Source organism: Aulonocara sp. 'chitande type north' Nkhata Bay, linkage group LG12 (assembly GCF_057382095.1).
Source record: "Aulonocara sp. 'chitande type north' Nkhata Bay isolate Kocher_YH1m ecotype deep benthic linkage group LG12, A_spYH_male_GT1.1, whole genome shotgun sequence".
Lineage (NCBI taxonomy): Eukaryota > Metazoa > Chordata > Actinopteri > Cichliformes > Cichlidae > Aulonocara > Aulonocara sp. 'chitande type north' Nkhata Bay.
In genome coordinates this window covers 30,405,968-30,425,749 of record NC_141355.1, presented here as the reverse complement: position 1 = coordinate 30,425,749, position 19,782 = coordinate 30,405,968, and the positions used below count along the sequence as shown (strand labels likewise).

At 39.2% G+C, this 19,782-nt stretch overlaps 3 protein-coding genes across 4 annotated transcripts; 2 read left to right on the top strand and 1 right to left on the bottom strand.

Moving 5' to 3' along the window:
• Positions 1-585: 585 nt before the first annotated feature.
• Positions 586-12,455, bottom strand: tut7 (terminal uridylyl transferase 7). 2 transcript variants are annotated; one of them, XM_086315052.1, is made up of 29 exons: positions 12,320-12,455; positions 10,958-11,383; positions 10,684-10,838; positions 10,436-10,552; positions 10,138-10,315; positions 9,949-10,037; positions 9,498-9,549; positions 9,308-9,377; positions 9,048-9,174; positions 8,808-8,927; positions 8,545-8,679; positions 8,154-8,331; positions 6,952-7,652; positions 6,646-6,796; positions 5,680-5,766; positions 5,459-5,559; positions 5,123-5,180; positions 4,747-4,850; positions 4,568-4,657; positions 4,358-4,471; positions 4,055-4,129; positions 3,777-3,954; positions 3,589-3,636; positions 3,377-3,468; positions 3,165-3,280; positions 2,860-3,059; positions 2,710-2,777; positions 2,549-2,615; positions 586-1,368 (listed from the first exon to the last, which is right to left on the bottom strand). In XM_086315052.1, the coding sequence occupies exons 2-29, from the start codon at positions 11,361-11,363 to the stop codon at positions 1,310-1,312; spliced, it is 3,936 nt and encodes a 1,311-aa protein (XP_086171178.1). In that variant the 5' UTR covers positions 11,364-11,383; positions 12,320-12,455; the 3' UTR covers positions 586-1,309. The 2 variants fall into 2 exon arrangements, with proteins under 2 accessions (XP_086171178.1, XP_086171179.1); XM_086315053.1 differs by lacking the exon at positions 12,320-12,455 and adding an exon at positions 11,974-12,297.
• A 178-nt stretch (positions 12,456-12,633) lies between these two features.
• Positions 12,634-15,035, top strand: ccno (cyclin O). The gene is made up of 3 exons (XM_086312962.1): positions 12,634-13,409; positions 13,787-13,972; positions 14,052-15,035. Exons 1-3 carry the CDS (start codon positions 13,056-13,058, stop codon positions 14,661-14,663), a joined length of 1,152 nt encoding a protein of 383 aa, XP_086169088.1. The 5' UTR covers positions 12,634-13,055; the 3' UTR covers positions 14,664-15,035.
• A 1,498-nt stretch (positions 15,036-16,533) lies between these two features.
• On the top strand, positions 16,534-19,435 carry mcidas (multiciliate differentiation and DNA synthesis associated cell cycle protein). The gene is made up of 7 exons (XM_086312960.1): positions 16,534-16,617; positions 16,699-16,771; positions 16,876-16,955; positions 17,446-17,500; positions 17,640-17,866; positions 18,252-18,362; positions 18,503-19,435. Exons 1-7 carry the CDS (start codon positions 16,534-16,536, stop codon positions 18,944-18,946), a joined length of 1,074 nt encoding a protein of 357 aa, XP_086169086.1. The 3' UTR covers positions 18,947-19,435.
• Positions 19,436-19,782: the final 347 nt, after the last annotated feature.

Here is a 19,782-nt window from a genome sequence, read left to right as displayed (position 1 = left end):
TAACTGAGATTACCTCTAGTTGGAGCGCAGTGTGTGCAGCCAGCCAGAACAGCTTTTCATTTTTTTCCCCTTCTTCCTTTTTAAAATATCAATTTTAAGAGTCTGCACAGGAAGTTTTTTTTTACCCAACTTCCCTCAAGCATGTGATCCTCTACCATCGTTACAACACATCCTAGCAGTGTGAAGACATATAGAAAATTGAGAGGTAATGAGCTTTTACCTTCCCTCTACTAACATCTGCAGGCAGTTTTAGAGCAGTATGTATCCATGAAGCTTGAGTGGACCAGCAGTCTAGGAATAAAACTGTGATCCTGAGAAACATATCTACATGGTGGTTTCTCTAACAAAAAGGCACACAAACATGAAGACACCTTGCAGGTAGTTCTGTCTTCAAGAACACCAGAGACATGGACAGATGGTCATCAGTGCAGAGGACAAACACATGATTTTATAATTAAAAATAAAATAAAAAATACAGATCCAGGCCATTAAAAAGGTATACTGCCATTAAGAAACATCTTTTCCCCAAATCTCTAAAACAACACTTAAGGGGAAAAAAAAAAGAAAAAAAAAAAAGAACGCATATGAATTGAAACCTTTTTGGTTTAATGTGAAATAGCCTTGACGTTTTGATGTTGAGTAGCAGACTAATATCATAATCAGTTTATCATTTCAATCTGACTCACAGCGGTAACAGTGTTTATAAACGCTGGTCTACCAAATTAAAGGACGGTTGAACCTTCAAGTGTCCACCAAAACAATTAAAAATAAAATTTAGCATTAAAGATACAGTATGATGTCAAAAGATACCCTACTGGGATCTAAGCTATTAGTCGTCTAGGAGACAGTTATTTACATTCCAATTTTAAGAGATTTTACACCAAATTTGCAGTAATATTGCTTTAAATGTAAAAATTTTATATATACAAAAAACCAAACAAAAAAAACAAAACAAGGGAAAACCTCTTGACTGGCAAAGTATTTTAAGACATCACATGCATCACATGCATGCTTACTTGCTTATTTTCTTTAAATGAAAGCTTTAAAAAAAAAAAAAAAAAAAAAAACCCCTCTCAGGAGGAGCGTTTTGGGGGGAGAAAAAAAAAACAACCCAAAAACAAAACCCACAACAATAAAAAGGCCCTATTTGGCTTCAAGTCAAGATGTCCTGGCTTTGGCTTTGAACGGGCTACTATTGGCCCAACAGTACCATTCAGATTTAAGGGTTTCTGGACTTTGGGTTGCTGTCTGCCTGGACAAAAGTAGAATCTGGTAGTTTTTTTTCTTTTTTTTTCTTTTTATTCACTTCTCATTCCACTGGGCTCTTCCTCTGACCAGAGCGACCCGAATTTCGGCAGGTTAAACTACCTGAAACAAACCAGAAAGCAGTCATCAACATTTATTACAAACACAATTTTCTAACTCAACAGCAGCATTAACACCCCCCCAATATTAAGAAGGTGACAAAACTAAGCAGACTGCTTGATCCACACAAACTGAACATTGCTTTATTGACCAAGAAAAAACAAAAACGCATTCAGGCAACAATACCAGGTACAATAACTCAGAGAATGTGTTCTAAGACCACATGGAAAACAACAGATAAAATAAGGACCAGAATGCTACATTTGAGGAAAAAGATCAGAAAGTGTTTGCTCCAGAGTCCAGAAAAAGATGGATGAATCTGAGCCTGCTGCATAGAAATCATGTCGTCTCTGTTTATGAGCCCTAGACAATTGACCCAATGCAAAAATACACTGTCAACCAAGTCTAATTTCTCTGAAAATTGAAATTGCACTTTGTCTCCATAAATTACAGATAATTCTCGTTTAAAAAAAATAAAAAAAATAAAGTTGGCAAAATGTGTGCTTTAGGGATGGAAATACATGGTAAATGGCCTGCATTTGTATAGCGCTTTTCTAGTCCATAGGACCCCAAAGTGCTTTACACTACATTCAGTCATTCACCCATTCACACACTGGCGATAGCAAGCTACATTGTAGCCACAGCTGCCCTGGGGCGCACTGACAGAGGCGAGGCTGCCGGACACTGGCGCCACCGGGCCCTCTGACCACCACCAGTAGGCAAACACGGGGTTAGTATCTTGCCCAAGGATATTTGGCATGCAGCCAGGAGGCAGCCTGGGATCGAACCACCGACCTTCTGATTAGTGGCTGACCTGCTCTGCCACCTGAGCTACAGCCATCCCACATGTTGGGAAAGCATCACTTTTAAATTGGGTGCTAATTGTACATCTAATCAAAGGCTCACTATAGTGTTACTATACATGACTATGCTGGCTAACAATCCACAATTAAGTACAAATGCAGTGTAACTAAACTTAATGAAGACGTAACATAATAAATAGCCGTATGCTTATCTGTAGTTGCTATGATTATTTTGGACTAGTTGGGCCCAAATAGTTTAAATTACTTTCAATTTACAAACAAAATAAATCAAATACATGTTAAAATTAGCTACATAGTGCTAATAGTATAGGTTTGAGACATCTGATTCCATGCATAAAAAGTATGGGAAATTAAATTACCTGCTTGTGGACTTAATATCACATTTTGCTGCTTTCTCTTCTTCTTATCTTCTTGTATAGGTATGCCCTAAAATAAAAGACAGCTCAAAAGATGTACACTTCTACAACTGTACAAAGCAGAATTAATTATAATTTAGGTTGACTGAAAACATACAACATACCTGTTTCTCTGTTTCTCGCAAATTCCTAAAGTGGGGTGAAGAAGAATAATTCTCCATTTTCACATTACCTGCCAAATGACAAGTGAATATTGAAAGTAAGTGACTTTTTTCATACTTCAAAGAATGTAAAGTGACCTTGCAGGTACTTACCAGCAGGGCTTCTGTACAGCTGGCAGTCCTTCTTGATGTGGGCAGTTGATCCACATAGGTAGCAGCAACGAATATCCACTCCATCCCTTTTCCGCCAGTGTTCACTTTTGTGTCTGACCTGATCCTTCGATTCCTCTGCTGTATCCATTTTGTCTTGTGGGTACTCTGGCCTTCTCTCAGAGTCCCTTCTATGTTTAGACCTGGTCCAAAATCATTGACGATGTAACATCAACATTAAGGCAGGCACACAAGGTGCTAACAGACTTAAGTAAATATTATGACAAAATACTTGAGATTGCACCCACTTCTTACGCAGGGGGCAGTCTTTCATGAAGTGGCCAATCTTTCCACAGATGCGACAGCAGCGATCATTGGGAGCCACTTCTCCTTCAGTAAGTACTTCAGGATCAAAGAAATACTCCTGGGAAAGATGCAGGTAAAACACAGTTTTAGTGCTGATTGGATAATATCACCACAATAAAAAAAAAAAAGTAATGTTCAGACAACAAATACAGACCATCTGACTGGGATACACAGGAGGAAAGTATCTGATGGGTGTGCCAAACACTCTTCTGCCATTGATAAAAGCCTTCATGATGAAATTTGTCACTGTTTTGATGACCAAAATAAAAACATGCACATTTTAAGTAGTGAAAAGTGCAAGAAAAATCATTGAGATGTTAGAAATGGGGGAAAAAAAATAAAAATAAAAATCTATATCCATCTTACTTTTCCTCGAGAGACCAGCACCCAAATTATGATTGAGATCAAATGGATCTGTGACAAAGAAAATGAACTTGAAAAATCTTCAAAAGCAGACATATACAATTACTTTGATTCAGCAAATAAAAATTACACATTTGATTGTGGATAAATTAGTTACAATACACTGCAGCAATAGTCTCACACAAGGCTACCTTCAATGACTATGTATTTGGATGTCCACTGCTTGTTGAAGGTGGTGAGGCGGGCATGCTGTCGGATACAGACAACATGCTCTCTGAAGTCAAAGTCCTCAGTGTAAAAGCGGAGTAGGCCGAGCCACAGCTCCCCCACAGTCTCGGTGTTCTTCCCATAGTGTGGCCAGTGACTGGGCTGAAGGTGGAAAAAGACGATATTGATGAGCTACTAAGACACAGTCTTACATTTATATTAACCATATTGTTTAGGCACAAATCAAATACAAAACACTTACTAGTGCTTTAAAATCATCAAAGAAGTACACATTCCAACCATCTACTAGTACTTCAGGCTTCTTCCCATCATGGATCTGCAAGAAACCAAGCAGTCAAGCTTGACACACGATATTGTGAAATACTTTAAATAACTACTACAAAGAGACTTGTTGACAAATTCATCCAAATGGAGGTATAAGTTTGTTGTTTAATTTAAGGGGATAAATGTATTTGAGACAACACTCACATAGACAAATCAACACATCTATGTGCAACTTGTAAAGAGAATACAATTGGCTCTTCTTTCAAACAGACATCTGTACCTCTTGCAGCACAGGGATAACTGGTGGGTCTCTCTGCTGAAGGAAGAACAGCACCATGAGGGTGTAGGCATATGACGAGAGGCTACCACGTGAAGCATCTCCAATGTCACACATCTGTAATGGAAGTGGAAACAACATTTTAACATTGAACAATACAATAGCAAGAACACTTAAAGATGTCTTAGTCACAAGTCTGTAAAGCATGTTCACCTTGGCAAAAACCTTCATGACGTAACAGAGGATCTTCACTCTTCTGTCAATTGCAGCATACGTAGCTAGTAGGTGAGTGTTGTGCAAGGCCTGAGAAAAAAAACAAACAGAAACTGCAAATTTCAAAAGGTGCACATTTTCTTATTTTCAAATACATACAAAGACAAAAAGAGCCCCACCAGTGTGTTGTAGAGGCTTATATCTCCCTCCAAGCCAGTGCGAACATGGTAGAACTTCACAATGGGTACTTTTGCTGTAGTGATGGGAAGGATGTTCCTCAGACCTGATGTGGATACATAATGACATTACAGGCACTTATGGGGAAGATTAAGAACTTTATTCAATCATAATTTATTTCAGCTTAATGCATTTCTCATTAATGTAAATGGGTAGGTAACATTTTGTTTAAGGTGAATTATTTTAAAGATTATATTAGAACTTTAGAATCTCTTAAAACCAGAACAGTTTGTCATTTGATCAAAACTGACAGTTGCTGGTTGCAGACAAAATAAAGTGCATGAATGTCAGTTTCGTACCACAGCTACTATGTCTTACCTGGGTGTTTCTTTAGCGATCTTGCCAAGCTTTCAATGATGTTGATGCAGTTAATATCCTATGATGGAATGAAGGCAAAAATGATTTAATATAAGCTCCTGCTAGATAATAAGTAATTCAACCATAACAATGAAAAGGAACAAGGGCAACTTGCCTCCAAGTAAAATAATATTACCAATGTATTCTTCAAGCATATTGGCAGATCAAATACGCATCAACTTCAAGTCGTCATTAGAAGCTTGATAAATCAAGTTGGTGTAAGTTAAAGATCAACTGCAGCTGGTTCCCTGATGAACAGAACCAAAACTACATGGTAAAGAATTATTGATAACTCACATCTATGGTTTCTTGTCCTTCCAACACCATGCAGATGTCCAGGTCACTCTGTCTAAATCCAAAGCCATTTTTGGATGAGCCAAACAGTTGTAACTGAGCACCTGTGATTTAAAATAAATAATCAACACATGATTTGTTAACCAAATCATTCAGATGCATCATCACGCCAATTCAATTTAAAAAAAAAAAAAAAAAAAAAAAAGTTAAAAGATCAACTTCACCAGGAAACTGTCTTCTCACAAAAATCTCAAGGTCTTGAAGGATGTGCTCTCTTACACCCACTTCCAGTTCATCTGGGGCGAAATCACCTTAAAAATGAATGAATGATATTTAGTGACCAAGTAATTTACTGGACACAAGCACTATTCCACCAAAAGTGGTCTTAAATAACTGGCTTTACAACAGGACTCAGGAAATAACGTTATATGAACATGCCAATTAGACATATTATGATAACTAACTACAATTAACAATCAAGTTGTTGATTAATATTAAAACAACAACTTGAAACAACTTTAAAAAAAACAAACAAACTCAAAACTGTTTTTGGCTCATTTTTGCCTGTTTTATATTGTCCGTTTTACCTTTTTATCATTTGTTATCTTATGTGCAGCACTTTGACTGTCTAGAAAGGTGCTATATAAATAAAATTATTTATTTATACAAAATTTTGTGAAACAGTCACATAAGCTGAGGTCCAGTGGATGGTATACTACACTTTTCATGCACCTGCATTAAGCTCTTTTTAGAGTTGTGTACATTTTAACACTTTAAAGTTTAACATATTCTCATCCCACATGTTAAACCATAAACTCACACAAATTTTACCAGATAAGCCTAAAACCACGGATACAGCTGTGTTTTCTTCCAAAGCACTTTTTAAATCTTACATAAAATTTTGCTTAAGTGCTAATGATTAGAACTCAAAAAAACATGAACAGGTGGACTTCATTAAGTTTAAATGAGGAACTTGCAATAATTAAGAGTTTGTTGAGTCCAACAGTATGAAAATGTTTGCATGAGCCTCATTTTTAAAACTTGTTCATACCATCGACAAAAACAATTTATTTCTCAACCATTTGAAATACATTTGTATATTTTTGTCATTGTATGTATTACTAAAATTTGCAAGAGTAGAAATATGACATCACAATGCAGGTAAGGGTTACATGTCCCATAATACTCACTGTAACACTGCTCACAGACTTTGTTGAGGACACTGAGAAACTCTGGTGTTACTGGGGGCAAGGGGTCAAGCTGCACTTTCTTGAAATCTTCTGGACAATCTTTCTTCAAATGTCCATCACGTTTGCACAAGCTGCACACGACCATGTGGGACTATGTGATATTGAAAGGAGTTACACATATAGTTTTCCTCACTTACAACCTAAATCTTTACCATACAACTTTAAAATTTTATGTGTTCTTTGTTTAATCAAATTACACAATTGCAAATGCTGCCAGTAACTGATGACAAGTGAAGGCAAACTTACCTTTCCTCTGGTGAAAGCTTGCTTGGTGAACTCATAAGATGGTCTGCTTTGTTTTTCATTTTTATTTTCTGGTGTTTCATCTTTAATTTGAGAAACACTGACAGGTGCCAAATCCACTTCCTCCTCCTCTTCCTCATCCATTGAACCAGGTGTGTCCAAATCTGGACCCTCCTCATCGGACAAAAGCTCCTCCCCTGAGATCTCGTCCACTAGGAAAATCTCTTCATCCTCTATGGTGAAGCTGTCCAGGTGGTCTCTGTTATGCATGTCGACATCAATATTTATGTCATCATCCTGCTCGTCTTCATCATCCTCATCCTCCGAAAGGCTGCTTTTGCCCAAGTCCAATTTTTCTTTTTCCCGCTCTTCATCTGAGTCACTGAATTCTTCAATTTCCTCCTCTTCCTCAATAATGCAATCAGAGTCCTCAGGGCCATTTTCTACAGATTTAGATTGGCTCGTATATTTTGAATGAATGCTGAGATTACTGAAATCTGACAAGCACACACTCTCGTCATTCAAAGCCTTAGCATTGGCCCCTTGAACATATCCTCCCTTCAGTCCTCTTTTGTGATTAGCAGCTGGTGTATTGAGTGACTGTGCAAAGTACTTGTATGTGGTTTTGAGGCAGTGGAGGATGTACTCGTACATTTGCTGGCTGTTCACTGTGCGGGCCACATTTCTCTTCACGGCAAACGGGTCTGAAACAGAACCATTTGTAAACATTAGAACACATAAAAGAAGTCTCTTCATCACAGTGGTTTATAAACGCACCTTAGCCACTGCAACTGGACACAAACAACCAGGTTTGGGGAGGGGGAGGTGGGGGGTTAAATTGAATTAATAACTTCGAAAAGGGTGGGATAAGGGGTATACAATAGTTTGTTGATTATTTTGCACTGAGCTTTAAGCAAAATTACACTTTAAAATAAAGTATTACAAGTAAAACTACAATTAATAGTTAATGACTGATAAAAAAAACAAAACTGTGGGTTGTTAACTTTTCCAACGTCTGAAACGGGGTATGCAAGAAAAAGTATGAGAACCACTGCTTTAATCCATGAATCAAACAGAAATAAAAATCTAGGTTTGGACAGAATCAACAGAGAAATAAGCAACATTAAAACAGATTCTGTGTGACCACTTCTCCTTACAGAAGTATCAAGACATGAAAATGATTCAAACATAACAAAGCTTCTGACCCTCTACAGCGATCCGCTTTTTAGGCCAGTCTTTCATCTCTCTGGAGAGGACAGCACCAGTCCGCACACTGATTATATTGTCAGCCATGATGAACTCCAGGGAATAGAAGCGAAGCATTTCGACCCAGAGAAGTCCAACTTCCACTGGTGGATGAGGACTTTGAAACACCAGCGGAACCTGCAAGACAGCCTGATATTACTAAGAGTCTGAAAAATTATCACTCAAGTTTTCAATTTATTTAACAGCCTTTTAAAAAAAAAAAAAAGAAAAAAAAACACAAAACACAAAACAAAACAAAACAAAACCTGTCTCCAAATACAAGTCAAAATTATATTTTCTGTTCTTTGGAAGTCTTTCAGTTTATTTATGTGTGTCCATCTTCATGATTACCTTCCCCTTTATGGAGTTGCCTTCTGCTGGTTGAGATGACTCCTTGGAGGAAGGGGTGTAGGCCCAGTGTAAATACCCATCCTCTGTATGAGTAAGGTTGAAGTCTGACAGCCGGCTGAGAGAAAACACTTTGATCTAAAGATGGGCAGATGTTTGCATCAGTTTATTCCAAAATAATCCTAAAAAGAGTCAATAATGAAAAGCAAAACTAATATGTTTTTTTTTTGTTTTTTTTAAGGATGGAAATGAAAATAAAGACTTACATCTTGGTTGAAATAGGTAGGCAAGAGAGGTTCTTTGCGCTTCTGTAAGTAGAAGATAACCAAAAGGGCAAAGACATATGGTGGTAGACTCCCCTCTTCTGCGCGATCAATTTCACAGATCTTAACAGAAAGCCAAAAATGATGTTAAGAACAAATGCAACTTTGAAAAAAAGAAATGAGTGAATAGTTTTGATGCCTTTGCTAATGTGAGGAACAAGTCTTTGTCTACTAGAAACATACCCGGGCCCAGCGTCTGAAGCCCAAAACCAGTGGCATGAGGAGAGGCTCCTGAGTCGCCAGGGCAGAAAGATATGTGGTGGTTTGGAACACGTTTTCATTCCCTGCACTAACTTTGCAGATTAGACCACTGTTGAGGAGGAAGGGGGAACAAAAAAATAAGTTAATTTTAATTTGGAGTTTTATGCTCTTGTGGTATGAGCACTGTTAATATTCTCTTGTCACATGCAAGAAAAACCCATGTAACTGCAAATGATACAGACCTACTTCTCTCTTTACAGATGACCACAGGCACCCTGGCATGAAAGTCCGCCTCCATCTCAACAAACAGAGCTGAGAATAGCACAACACAAACAATTTAAACTTTCCATGACACTCAAGCACATGACTGAGTTTACCATGTCTGAAAGATTTCTTCAAGACTCTTGAGTCTAAAATGAAAACAAAACTCACAGCTCACAGAGAGGCACTCCTTAACCAACATCAAGACATCTGGCTGATGCATCTGTGAATACATTCCATTTCAAAGCCTTTATACAGCATAAATATAATATTAAAAAGAACATAATTATGGTGCATGCTACAAGCACAGCATACGCAACACAACTTGTGAAATCTAAAATCAAGTGAAATTATATTTTTCCCGCCACCCACACCACCACATCTTACCTTTGCCATATACTAATATTTTTGCTGTCATCTCTTGTATTTGTTCCCTTAAATAATGTCACCCTAAACCCACGTAACTTGTAACATATACATGCAGATGAAAGACTTCTTCCCCTAGCTATTATTTTCCTGACAGGCCTCCAGTTTTAATTTTTAACATTAATATCATTATAAAATTAACATAAAATACAATAAAATTGTATCACACATCATGAACTCACACTGTGTTACTCACGTGAGTTGGATACTGAATGTCAATGTTGACATCAGAATCCTTGAATCCAAATTTAGTGCAAGATGATCCATAAAGCCTGAGTCGGACCTCTATAGATGAGAGAAAGCAGGTAAATATTGCTACGATTTTAATAACACTGAAAGAGCACAGTTGTTGTATATTGTGAACTTTCCTCTTTATGTGTCTTACCAGGCAGAACAGACAGGAGGAGATCTTGCATGGTGGAGACAACACACCGTCTCTTCTCAACGTCCAGGTCGTTCAGACCATGTTCCTGGACAACAGCATCTAGTACTGCACTTATAGCACTGATCTGCTCTGGACTAGGAGGCAGGATCTCAGTCAGCATCAGCTGCTCTTGTCGCTCCTATAAGTCAACATGCAAATACAGGAAAGGGGTCTTGATCACAGCCTTTAATACATAAAAACTACTACTCCACAATAGCAACACAGTAATACAATCTATATACGGTAAATGTAAAATAACCTTGGCCCTTCTCTTGTGCCGTTTGTCCCGAATATGCTTGTAAGCTTCAGACACAGACTCTAGGAGAACATCACACAGGGCACAGTTGTAAAGAGCAGCAGGGTTGCTGTGGGACCTCTAAAACAATTGTACAACACACACAAAAAAAAAAAAAAAAAAAAAAATTACACCGTTAGAAATATCTGTAAATCACCTACACCAACCAACTCAAACATTACATCACCTCTTACGGCTTTTAGGGTCTGTACCTTCTTTAGGCTGTAGATCTCGTCCCTGTTAAGCCGCCTCTCTGCTTGCCGTAGGTTGCGCAGCTCTTTGTTTGAGAGTGTGGACTCTTCAATCACAAAGCCCCTGTTCTCTTCAGCAAAAGCTTTCTTCTTGTTTCTGTTACGCCGTCTTTTACCTTTGAAAATGAGAAATGCAGGGGGAAGTATGAATTTCTAGTTTGTTTTCAACATAGACTTTGTGATAAAGCTGAAAGTGTTTCATTCCTTCTGCAGAGACTGACTTCCAGACATTTACCTGATTTTTGAAAACCATCATCCGTGGCTTCTCTCCTTCCCTGTTCCCTGTCCTCCTTTGGACTTTCTCCTTGCATACCCCTCCTCCAGCTCTGCTGTGGGCGCTCTCTCCAGTTATCTTCCTGAGGACCTGAGAACCACCGGACATCATCTCTCTGTGAGGGGCTGTGGCCTCCTCTTAATCCACCAGGAGAGTGGCTTAGGGGCCCCAGTCCTCCCTTCTTAGGGCTGGCCCTGTAAGGCCCACCTTGATTTTTCTTGGCCTGCTGGCCTCCATCTGATCTGAAGTTCTGTCCTCGCACCTGGTCCTGCATCCACCAGCTTTCTCCCTTCTCTGCCGCTGCTGCTGCCGCCCCCCTCTCCCTGCCGCCTTGCTTAGCCCGGTAAGGCCTGCCAGAGTTTTCCATGATACACTGCTGTGATAAAACTGCAAGATAAAATGTCCAGTTAATGTGGTAATAGTCCTTATGTAATCAAAACAGCACTAACACAAACTGTGTTACAAGAGACCTGCCAAACGTCTGCGTTTGGCAGAAGTCCCTTGTTTGAAGAAGCAGTGTCCCATTTCAGTTCATTTTATTTTGGCATGTAGAAAAACGTATATTGGTTGTAACTGCTCACAATTTTCACAACTTGCCATGTAATCCATACCAGACTGTTGCACAATTTATATAGGCGATGCCGCATTTTTATTTTTCAGCTCAGCACCTACTCGAAAATGCTGAGCCAATAGGTAGCGGGTGATAAAAACGGTAATATTAACCTCTCTAAAACACTGGCTGACTTCTGCAAACTCGGGTTAACAGTTAACCCTTTTTCAATGGACATGAACGCTGACATTCCTAAAATAAAAATTAAAAAACAAAAGCTTGTTTTAAATGTCAACATTTTTACGTCACTATTTTTAGTATAACACAGCCGCTTAGTTAGCTGAAATAGTTTGCGCACACACGTAAAGCCTAACCCAAACTACAGGATTGTGAGATTATGACATGGTGAAGACGTTAGCTAGCTTACCTAGCTTCAGCAGCGTTATTATTTGACTCTACTGTTACTTCTTCTACTTCCTCGAGCTGGTGGTTTATAACTTTGCCACCTCAGTGCCTTACAACTCGTCAACAAATAAGTGCTAGTAACCGCACTTGTTAGCTCCTGCTGCAACACAGTTACAGCAATGCTAACGCTAGCTACACATACTTAGCTTGCTAGCACAGGCACTTAAGGGTAACAGCTAGCAGCGGCTTTCGTCCCTGTTTCTTGCAATTTTTTGTCGAGCTGCCCAGCCTACAGCTGAGATAAAGGCAGCCATTAATTACACGCTAGCTTGTACTATACACGTGTATTATTAAATAAATCAAAATACCTCCCGCTAGTGCACAGAGGACATAGTTGAAGCCTTGTTCAGTTCTGACTTGGCACGCTCTCTTGTCTTGCACTAGAGTTTGAAAGGTGACATAGGAGCCGTTTATTTTCTAGTCGTCAGCGGCCGTGTTCCGCCCACCGCAAAAAAGAAAAAGAAACTGATATATTGCACAGAAATTAAATTTTTAATACTTATAAAAACATCGTGAATATTAAGAACTTTATACACTGCTCACATTTTTGTAGTATACTTGAAATTATAATGTTGTTATTGTTGTTAATAATTTTCTGATGTTAGCATGATTATAGGAAGAACAAGAAGAAGAAAAATACATGTATCAAATCTAAACTATTTCATATACATTTCACATGTGAACATTTCATATGTAGGCTTTCTATAAAATAATAAGCCCAAGTAATTTGATGTTTTTTCTGCAAAAAGTTAAAGGGCAAGGCATCTATTGTCTTTTAATCTCTCTCTCTCGTGACTTAAGAGTATAACACAGATGGTGCCAGTGATTGTTTAGCTTTGGTTGCCCGGGGTCACAGGAGAGCCGTGAGCTGCCTGAGCGGGGAAGACCCCGCGAAAACTGACGTCATCAGAGAGAACTCCCCACTAAATCCAGAAACCAGCATCCAGGAGACTGCTGCTGTGGACTCACTGCTCTCAGTAGCCTAAATACGCAGTCGCTGGCCTAACAGCGTGTGTGCAAACCGGCTCTAGTCAGACACTGGAGATGGTGTCTTTTGAGAACTGTGAAGGTGGTTTCGACAGTGTTTTCAAAAGGAGCCGAATGAACGTCGCCTCTCCTTCTCCAGAAACTCTCACGCTGGCTCAACAGCGCCAAACTGCTCGGAATAGAAAACAGAAACTCGTGTCCAAATTAAGAGACTCTGGTTTTGAAGAAGATTTGGCATGCTCCCCGATTTCATCCCCAGCTAAGAATGAGATTTCCCTGCTCATGTCACAAAAACCTGTTGCAGGGCAACTCTGCAGCTGGTACCTTCAGTACGGAGACATCGGGTTTATGATCCAAAGGGAGAAAGAGGCGCAGTTTCATCCCTGCAAAAGCCTGGCACGCCAACCGCAAGTAAGACACTTACAGCTTGTAACTAAATGAACCGTGTTAGACGTATATTTATACTTTTTTGACTACTTAAAAAAATTAAAATATATTTGTTGTCATATAAATTGAACTGGTAATTCACTCCTTTTGTTTAAAGGCAGATAGTTAAATGTTCCAGTGAGAGTGACTTCCAGATATTAATTAGTTCTATTGTTCAACTAAAGAAACACCTGAGATGCAGAATACATGACGATTTTAGGACCATTTACTGATAATATGTAGGGTACTGTACTGTGAAATGCCAGAAAATATATACCTTGTTGTACATTAAGAGCACATCACATTTAAGAACCAAGGTCACTAAAAGTTTTTATTTTGATGAGTGTGTGTTTTACATACAGTTGACCGCAGAGGCCCGCTGTAAGCTGGTCAGCTGGCTCATCCCTGTGCACAAACATTTCCGTCTGTCTTTCGAGTGTTGCTGCTTGGCTGTGAACATCATGGACAGGTTCCTGGCCTCCACACCTGTTGCTGCTGACTGCTTCCAGCTCATTGGTGTCACCGCACTTCTCCTAGCCAGTAAACAGGTTTGTGTGGTATGCTCGTGGAGCAGACGGTTTGTGTTTTTGGATATCATTCTACTATCCTTTTCTTTGTCCTCTGCAGGTGGAGGTCTGCTCACCACGAATCAGCCATCTCTTGTCATTGTGCTGTGATGTGTTCACCAAAGAGCAGCTCTGCAACCTGGAGTGTCTCATCCTGCTTCGTCTTAACTTCCGCCTCTCTGCACCCACCCTGGCCTTTTTTCTAGACTATTACACCAACTGCATCGAGGCTTCACAGCTAGTGACTAGGAACAAAGGTGATGACAGGATTTCAAGGATGAATCCTGACCCAAAAATGCCCAGGCAGTGCAGCAACCTTGCACAAAATGTTTGTGAGCTGACTCTTGCAGACTATGCTTTCAACAAATACCCTCCATCACTGACTGCCAGCTGTGCACTGAGAGTAGCTAGTGAGTTACTGAAAAGTAAACAAGGTCTTCCTGAGCATGAAACCATCCATTCACACGAAGTTCAGTGGGACAGTTTTGTGGATGAACTATGCACACAGTCAGTTTCTTTTCAGCCAACAGGCAATTCTCAGCATTATGAGGGAGACTCACTAGCAGTGAAAGATGACAGCTACAAACAGAGTCTAGTGCAGGAATGCAAAGACAACCTGAAGCTGCTGGTGTCATTAAACCTGGAGACATTGGATGTGATGTCTACTATGTGACTACATGAGTGTGACTATTTTGATAACAGCAATTTAAATTCCCCTTTAATTGTGGGTTATAGTGTTATATTTTAAACAAAGAAGTGAGGATAAGATATCTATTTGGGGGGTTTTGGTGCTCAGAATTCTTGTGTTTATGCAGACCTACTTTTACTTATACATACCTCATAGACAGTCAACCGTTTACAGCTACAGGATGCTTATGATTTAGCATTGCTTTTTATTTATTTAAGATAATTTACTATATAATTATGAAGTATATTGAAATATAATTTTTATTTTTCATTATTTTTAACAAAAAGTCAGAATCCTCTGTATGCCAGTTTATTTGTTGTGGGTTTATGAGTTTTGTTAGTTTTGGAACATCTTTAATGAAGAAAAATGTGTTGTAATGAATTGATTGCTACAGTTAATTAAAATCATCTTCAAACGCATTTGTCCCGGTTTCTAAACTTATTGTGATTCATTGCAACTTATGTTTACTGTTGAAATAAATCAGCTATAAGCAAGATGTGCCACACGAAGTGTGAGCTACCACAAAGAATGCAGCTAAAATAATTTTGACTATCATATGAAACAGAATAAAATTAATTAAAATGACAACTTAAAGAATACATGTGAGTCAAAAACATAAAAATCTGCCTTGATTACATGCATAGGTAATCATGACACCTGAGAAAAAGCAGTTGAATGTCTGTTTGCAAATTCTTTGTATTTTAATAGACGTGGAAGTGGAGTCTCAGTTTTCACAGCACTGCAGTATTAAATGACTGATGACAAAATGTCACCCCAGAAAGCACGTTTTTTACAAGTATAAATCCAATACCCCCCACCCTACACACACACACACACACACACACACACACACACACACACACACACACACAGAAACACACACGACCATGAAAGTGCTGTAAATGTGAGGATAAGACCTTGTGTGTAACATTACTTTCTTCAATGTACTGACTCTTGTGGCTCTCCAACACGGGCTATTGTGCTTGTTTGTCTGGAAGTCCGTTTACCTTCGTTTTTTGTTTACCCTTGGCTATATTATGTGAAACCAAATTGTGCCATCCCAGTTTGGTCAATCGAGGGGCTTTATCTGATAATCCATTACGCGTGGCAGCTCGACCTGCTGACACAGTGTCGACCACACAGGTGTATTCAGCGTTAAGGGTACTCTTGTTTGTTTACTAATAGAGGCATTTGTCACGACTGTTTACTGAGCTGTCGGCTGTAATTGCCCTTTTCCTTTTCCCCTGCTCTTTAACTGTAGCAGAAGGATTGTACCTAAGCTAATTAGATATTTTACGCACAGTAAGATGGAAATTACGCACTGACTGTTATGGTCGCAAACATGCTATTAAATAAATTGATGAGGATTTATTAATAAATACATAAAATATGTAATAATTATTACGATATATAATTATAAAATAAGATATTTTGGCGACTTTATTTTGTGACGCTCAGCTTGCACAACATCTGTTGTTTATGTACGCCATACAATACATGAGCCTAAGGCATTTTTCTAAACATTTCAGTATGTCCAAAAGAAACCATAGCCAGCATCTGGCACAGGGACTAGCTGAATGCTCAAGGAAAGCAGGTCTGAGGCAAGGAACACCTGCTGTAGCCTAATGGCGCCGTTACGCGCGGCACCACTGTTACACTTCAGAAAACCGTTAGTCTGCACCCGTTTAATCTCCGAGGACGCTGTTACTCCCTGGAGACCAAATAGGTGCATTTGATTGGGTCGAAAGTGTGAAACCGCGGCATGAAGAAACGCAGACCGGGAGAACGTCGAGTATATCAGCTCTAAATCAAATCATGCCCTCCTAGTTCTGCAGACGGAGCTTAGCTCATCGAGATGCAAAGAGACGGAAAAACGTTTGATGGTATTTGTCCCAACCAAGTGAGGCAAAAATGGACGAACGCTGTCACAAACAAAACGGTTTGAAATATTTGTCTTTTCACAAAACACAGAGCTTCTTTGTGCAGTGGGAAAGACTTTTATAGTGTTTTCTACCCACAGGATAAAGTGTTTGTGCCAAGAAGCAGCAGTCCCGTCACTGTGTATGTTGAGTTTCCATGTATCATCGAACAAGGTAAGCTCAACCTGACACAATGGGTGAATTTCAGGATTAGTGCCTTTAAGTCACTTTGAGCTCATAAATGCATTCAGGGGTCCCACTGTTTTCTTCTGTCGCAGCTTTCTCAACAGTTGCATGGGATGATTTGGAAGAGGGTGTGCCCTCTATGAGACAGGAGAGAGACTCCTTCGGCTGTCAGGTGAGAAAAAAACACCGAAGACCAATGTTCTTTTAAAAAATGGACATCAGTTTTTGTCACATCTCCACGTAAATGGCATATCTTAAACGTAGCCATGTAAATCAACCCCTTTCCGACGGATGGAGATGTAGGATGGTGAGCAGAGCTGCAGGTCTGGATCACTCTGTTAATGTTTGACACGATGTGCTGGAATCCTACACGAATGTCATTGTACTTAACTCATGACACACACGCTAGAAAATGGTCCAGTCTTTTTCCACGAGCTGACACAGACAAGCGTAAGCTCATAACGCGACAACACGAAAACATATTGACTGAAATGTCAACTAATACATTTTCTGCTTTAACATCGTATTGCCCTGATTTTTCCTGGTGGGATTTCCAGGTAAAACTGCTATGCACCTTTTCGTTTTTCTTTTTCGTTATTTTAAATCGAATTGTTTATATGAAATACTGATAAATGCTGATCGTCATTTTTATTTCCACACAGGAATTGGATGCAAATGACCAGGATTTTGGAGAATATGGGCTGGATTTCATGGCAGGTGAGAAAACTAAACCTTCCACACCGCTGGGGTGCTGCTCATCGCTATTGTTACTTTTATATTGACATGAATACAGTTAAAATCGTGCACCTCCAAAATCACGTTGGCTAAGTCCTTGGGTTCTTGTCTTCTCTGTCAGCTTCGCCTACAACCCTGGAGAGCAGTTTGTCTTCAGCTGAGCTGGTACCTTATCAAGGATATGTTATACCTCCCCTCACCCCTCAGCACAACCTTTCACCAGAAGACAGTCTGGTTAACTCATCTGCAGAAACAGGCAACCCACCTGCCCAGGATGGAGATTCCTGGAAAGGGATAGCAGAGTGTCGTGGAAAGGCACTGGGACATAGCATAGCAGTCAACAAACAGGTAAGGTCTTATGGAGCATTACTGCACAATGTAAATGATGTACCGTAAATGGTGATACGAAGTTTGATGTAATTTGGACTATAATGGATCTAAATTGTGAAATTATAATTGTTAAAAATTATAATTATATTAATTATTTAGTTATATAAACCTATTTACCTGCTATAACATCCAAGACCTTATCCTGATCAGAACCCCGTTTGGTTTAAAAGGTATACAATGGAGATTTTGTGGAAAACCTACACGTATAGGTAAATTACACGTGCATTTGAAATAACTGTTTGTCCACATCTAAACACAAACTTAGTTATGCCAACATTAAAAAATAAAATAATTATTAAAGATGAACACATCACAGAAAATATTTTGCTTTGTGTGCTTGCAGCTCCATGAGTCCCTCCAAAGTCAACAAGATGAGATTGATTCTCTTGAAGAAAGAAACGTTCACCTCAGGCAGCTGGCTAATCGAGCAAAGCACCTAGCCTCTGTGCTTGAAGTAAGTTCAGAACTGTGAGAAGTCAAATCAGTATTTATCATGGATATGATGTAACCTCTTGGTTGTATTGTCATAAATTGTGTTTCAAACTTTTTAATCTTTAAACTTTTTAGTCTTTAATTTGGATCATTTTCTTTCAGAAATTGATGACAGTCAGAGACTCAAATGTAAAAGAACCAGTAATGCCTTATGGTGGTGACAAAACCTCACTGAGTCCTTGTAAGCGCCAGCGACTGGATGAAGGATATGAAACTGAATCCTCTGACTCAGTGGAGGACATGTTGAGGGATATTAGCACACGCTGCAATGCTGTACTTCACAGCAGCTCTACAGAAACAAGGCTGCAACAGGAATCAAAGACAATATCCATGTATGGTGCATTCTCAGGCCTGCAGACATCCATAGCTAAAGACAGCAACATGACTGTGGATGCAGCAGAAGCTGGAGAGAGTGTCTCCTCTTTTAGGACCTCTGTCAGAGAACACAGCACTATAAGAACTCAGGTCTTTCCTCACGGACATGCCTTTACCTCAAGGACTCAGCAAGGAGGATACCGCTTTCGCTGGGTTCCCAAACAAAGCTGAAATGAGAGATCAGCAAATAAAGCTGGAGTTGTTATGTGGCTCTGATTAGTCATATGCAGATGCCCTAATTCTGTTGGGTGGACAGAAGTGTATGTGTGGGCTGCAACTGTTAATGCTTAACTTATAATCTATAGTGATATCTGTAAGTGATTCAGTGATGTCTTCCTCAGGTAGCTTGAAAGCTAATCATTCAGAGAAGAGGTGCTTAACAAAGGAAATTAAACTGCCCAAGCTGTTGTTTACATTGCGTTTTGGTTTACATAGTTTAATATTTGTTTATGTTTGCATCTCGCTATATATTTGTTGTCCTGGAAAATGCCAGTGATTTTACATATTTGGAAATAAAAATGTTTTTAAAACTGTAAAACAATGTGTACATTTTCATGTAGCTGACTCAAGTTTTTTTTTTTTTTTAAGATGATAAGGGAGCTTAGGTGATAATTAGGCAAATGGAAATAAACTGTGAACTTTCCTTGTTTGAGCAGTGAAACAAATGTAACCCTATGACCTGCTTTAAGAAGCAGGGGCTTTGTCTCTGTCTGAGTGACTGTGTGGCCTGAAAGAGTGGACAGAGCATTGATGTAGTGCAGCCAACATCCTTGTTTATATCCTTTTTGGAAATGTAAACAGATTCTCTCTTTTTTGGGGGCTGTATTTCCTGACTTATCACTCTTATGAACCTGACTGCTAACACAATAGTTGTATAAACAGTATACCCTGAGGGAAAGACTTTAGCTGTGTCATCTATCTAAAAAAGCAAACAAACAGAAAATCGGATTTAACACACAAAAAACAAACCCAAACCACCATAAACCAGGCAAAAACAAAACAAAAAG